At 42.0% G+C, this 4,763-nt stretch overlaps 1 protein-coding gene across 1 annotated transcript in view; it reads left to right on the plus strand.

Moving 5' to 3' along the window:
- Nucleotides 1-4,763, plus strand: part of BMX (BMX non-receptor tyrosine kinase) — a 69,069-nt gene that overhangs the window by 26,364 nt on the left and 37,942 nt on the right. Inside the window, exons 6-7 of the mRNA XM_007952836.1 lie at nt 654-829; nt 4,429-4,500. Coding sequence (XP_007951027.1) covers nt 654-829; nt 4,429-4,500 — 248 coding nt within the window. The remainder of the gene's footprint in view (nt 1-653; nt 830-4,428; nt 4,501-4,763) is intronic.

Consider the following 4,763-nt stretch of genomic DNA (forward strand, 5'->3'; position numbering starts at 1 on the left):
ATGAGACAAAGTGTCTGTGAACTGCTGTATGGAAAGTGAATTTTCTCTGTAAATTTTCACCCAAATCACAAAAGAGAGAGAGAGAGAGAGAGAACGTTTTTATGACATTGAGCCCACCTGGATAAGCCAGGATCATCTCACTATCTCAATACCCCTAACATCATCACAGCTGCAAAGTGCTCTTTACCATAGGATAACATAACCACAGGTTCTGGGATTAATTAGGACGTGGACATCATTGGCAGGCCATTATTCATCCCAGCACAACCACATACTCTCTTATCCTCTCGGTGTGTATCCAGATGGTTTCCAGTTTTTATCTAATTGAAATAATTCTGCCATGAGCATTCTTTTACATGTCTTTTGGTTACATATTACTGTTGGGTATACCTATAGGATTTCTGAGTCAGAGGGTATGTGCATGGGCAGTTTGCGTAGATTTTGCAGACAGCTTTCCAGTGTGGTTGTACCACTTCACACTCCAACCAGCAAAGTATGAGAAATCCAGTTGCTCTGTAGTCTCACCAATGCTTAGAATTGCAACTTTCCTTTCTTCCTTTTGAAATGTAAGAGCTGACATATGTTGGTCTTTAGTTCCCAGTACATGCATCTGTGTCTTCCAGTGATATATTCATATCTCTTGTCCTCCAAAGCTGAAGGTTCCTCGGGCAGTTCCTGTTCTCAAAATGGATGCACCATCTTCCAGTACCACCCTAGTCCAGCGTGACGGCGATTCACACAAAAACTGCGGCTCCCAGCCAAACGTCAACATGCGATACATTCCAAGGGAAGACTGCCCTGACTGGTGGCAAGTAAGAAAAGTGAAAAGGTAAACCCCAGCTTTCAGGCTGACTGTGAAGAACGTAGAGTAGGCATTGTCCTTCCCTGGCTTGGACCTTAGCCTCAAAGCTGTCCATACAGGCCTTCACTGAGATGAAACTGGCCTCTCAGAAAAACATTGAGTATTTGAGCCAGAGGCCTGGGAAGCAGAGGACCCACTGGGGCTTAGCTACATAGTAGACTTTCTACTTATCTAAAGATCCAAGGAACACTTGGGCATCTTAGTCCATCCCCTCTACTGCTGTCTTCCCCTAGTAACCCCACATTCCAGAACACAGAATCTTAAACATGTATCTTTTCAATGAGGGAGCTTAGCATGGGCTTCTTTTTGTAATGTACTTTGCTGAGCTGATTAGTCTTCTCAGCTTAAAAATTCTATCAACAGCCAGAATTGAAAGCACTTTGAAGGGAATACCTAATTGTATCTGTCTCTGGGGTCTGGCACTGGGCCTGCCCACAATCAATGCTCAATAAATGTTGGATCAAATTGAGAGACGAGCATGAAGAAAGGCTCCAGGGACTACCCTTCCGTATTTGCTGCCTCAGACCTTCTCTCCAAAACGTCGCCCACTGGCTGCCGTTTTCTCAGGCAGTTATGAGCATCCTGCAGGCTACTGATGTCTATCTTTCCCCAACGTGCATGCAAAGCACTTCTCTGACTTAACCAAGTGTCTTTTCTCTTTCTTCCCCCCCCTTGTCCTCTTATTCCTTTATTCTGTCCATTCCCTTTGTTTTTATGTAAAGCAAATGCCTCACTCTACCGATGATACAGCCACAGGGCCACATGGAACTTGGAAGAATGTAAGTGTATTCTTGTTGTTTTTTGCAGTGTCCCAAGTCATGATCCCTTTCATTGCAAAGTGGAGCTCAAAGCCAAGTGTATCAATGGTCACTGGTGCCTGAGGAGAAGGGTTACATTCACTCACCTGCAGACCAGAGTTCTTGTGGAAGGAGGTCAATAAACCTGAAGCAAGGGGAGTGGGTGTCATGTTAACTTTGTGTCAGGTCCACTTTCCCAGACCAGTTTTCAATTAAGTAATGAGAACTAGTGATTCACGTGGGGTTGCTGCAGAGTCAGCAATGCAAGGATTGCCATTTGCTGTTATTAGCTGCCGTTGAATCAGTTCCAACTCACGGCAACCCCATGAGTACAGAGTAGAACTGCTCCATAGGTTTTTCAAGCCTATGACCTTTCAAAGGCAGATTGCCATGCCTGTCTTCCAAGGCATCTCTGGGTTTGTTTGAACCACCAACCTTCAGGCTAATAATTGAGCACTTAACGGTTTGCACCACTCATTATAGATTTTTTTTTTTTTGTATTTTAACTTTTTAATATTGTATTAAGGCACTAAACCAAACCAAACCAAACCCACCACCATCAAGTCAATTCTGACTCACAGCAACCCCCATTGAGTTTCCAAGGCAGTAAATCTTTATGGAAGTAGATTGCCTCATCTTCCTCCCATGAAGCAGCTAATGAGTTTGAACCATTAACCTTCTGGTTAGCAGGCTAACCTAAGGTTAACCTTAGGCACTGCGTTACCAGAGCTCCTTATTAAGGCACTATTTAATTTTGATTACTGCGTTTTTAGATAGCTCTTGAATTTTGCCCCCAAGTCGAGTACCTTAGTCACTTTACCCTGGTGCTGCCCTTGGGTTTTTCCCTTGTTGTTGTTGTTGTTATGTGCCGTCGAGTCGGCCCCGACTCATAGCGACCCCTCCTTGGGTTTCCGAGGCAGTATCACTACGGAAGTAGGATTGCCCAACCTTCCTTCCGAGGAGTGGCTGGTGGGTTTGAACCGCCAGCCTTCTGGTTAGCAGTCAAGTGCTTTAGCCACTATGCTACCAGAGCTCCTGGGTTTTTCCCTAGAACTTCAGAAAGCTAGCTATCAATAAAGAATTGACCAATCATCTCTTAACATGAGCAGCATCACAGCTATGTGTGAAGTATGATCATTACTAAAAGGTCTTCACAGAGCTTGGATTTTTAACAAAACAACCATATTGTCAGATACTTTTAATCAATTTTTCAGCATTCTTACTATCTTCACCTGAGCAGCTTTTCAATCTTTATTTTTTCTGATTAGTAAAATAATGCAGGTTCCTTTCAAAACATTCAAACATTGGGGACTATTCCATGGCTTCTAAACTTTTTTCCATGCATATGCTACCATAACATATAATTACTAAAATTGGTCCTTGCCACATAGTCTTCTTTGCCACTGGCTCTTTTCACCCAACGTCTTGATCTTTGTCCTCATTTAAATACACGAGGATATACCTCACTCTTTTTAAGGGATATACCTCATTCTTTTTAAGGGCTGTATTATATTCTATTATATGGATAAACTTAAGTGACGAACTACTGATGAGCATTCTCCATGTGCTCTTAAAAACCACCAGAAGGCTAAATACATTTTGTCTCAAACTCATGGCGACTCCACGTATGTCAGCACTGTGTTCCATAGGGTTTTCAAGGCTGATTTTTTTTTTTTTTTTTTGGAAATAGATTGTCAGGCTTTTCTGCTGAGGCACCTTTAGGCAGACTCGAACTTTCAACCTTTCAATTAGCAGCTTAACGTATTAACTATTTGCATCACCCAAAGACTCATTAAATTGCTCAGCCTTTTTAAAATAAGAGTTTTCTAATGAAGATATGAATTCTAAAAGCTATCCCAGGAGACGAGGCTCTTTGGGAAGGTTAGGAGGGAGACATTCTAGTGTTTAAGGCTTTTTCCAGGCATTTCTGGAAATGGAGCCAGAAGAGCATTTCCTTGTTAAGGAAGCTTGTCACTATGAAGTGTGCTTTTGAAAAAGAACCTGGGCTCTGAAGGCAAACAGGAAATAGGTCCTGCATTCCAGATAAAACAACCTTTGGCCTTTGAGAGGTAGACCCTCCCTTGTCCTCTGCTTATTAGCCAACATAAAAGCAATGAAATAACGGGTGGCAGAGGGTGACAAAATCCTGTGGTTCCATCTGCATCCAGAAGGTTAAAATGCTGGGTGTTTTGAAACTTTTCATTGTGATCACAACAAAGAGAACAATAACAACTTCTTTTAAAGCATAAAAATGACAGAATGCTTGCATATCTACAAGACAATCAGGGCTAAACCAGGCAAGATGATTCATCAATCCCAGTTTTCTATTGTCTGGGGTCATTATGAGCCATTATGAACAATTTCCTTTCATTTGGGAATACCTCCAAACTACTGCTTTTTATTGAAGTCTATGAAAGGCTCAAAATGTAAAAATGACTCACTAGCTTAAATTTCTAAGAAAACAAAACCAAACTCACTGCTGTCAAGTCAGATCTAACTCATAGAGACCCCTCCTTGGGTTTCCGAGGCGGTATCACTACGGAAGTAGATTGCCCAACCTTCCTTTCCAGGAGTGGCTGGTGGGTTTGAACCTCCGGCCTTCTGGTGAGCAGTCAAATGCCTTAGGCACTACGCCATGAGAGCTCCCCAGACCAAGAGAAATGAGTGGATCAGAGAGTTAAATGAAGCCAAAACATATCAGAACAAAATTATTTTTGCCATTCAAATTTATAAATAAGTATAAATTTAGAAAATGTTATCTTTCTGTAGTGATGAAGATTCTGCAGGCAGTAACCAACAGGAAAGAAATTCTGTAAACCAGAGCGCCTCAAAGATTTCATGGTGAGTCCAACGCAGATACTCCTTTGCACGTAGTATTGACTTCTGCTTGCAGGAAAACCAAACAAATTTTCAGTAATTTTGCAACTAGCCTTTACGTTTAAAGTAAATATAAACCAAAAAAGCTGTAATTTGCTCCCTTCACCCATTGTTGTTGTTAGCTGCTGTTCAGTCGGGCCCCCGTTTCACCGAGTAGGTGTGTCTAAATTGATGACTTTCGGGTTACAGTTGTCCTCACCCTGATTTTCCTATCCATCACTCATGAT

This window comes from Orycteropus afer, unplaced genomic scaffold (genome assembly GCF_000298275.1).
Source record: "Orycteropus afer afer isolate SDZICR_OR568_19922 unplaced genomic scaffold, OryAfe1.0 scaffold00360, whole genome shotgun sequence".
NCBI classification, from domain to species: Eukaryota; Metazoa; Chordata; class Mammalia; order Tubulidentata; family Orycteropodidae; genus Orycteropus; species Orycteropus afer.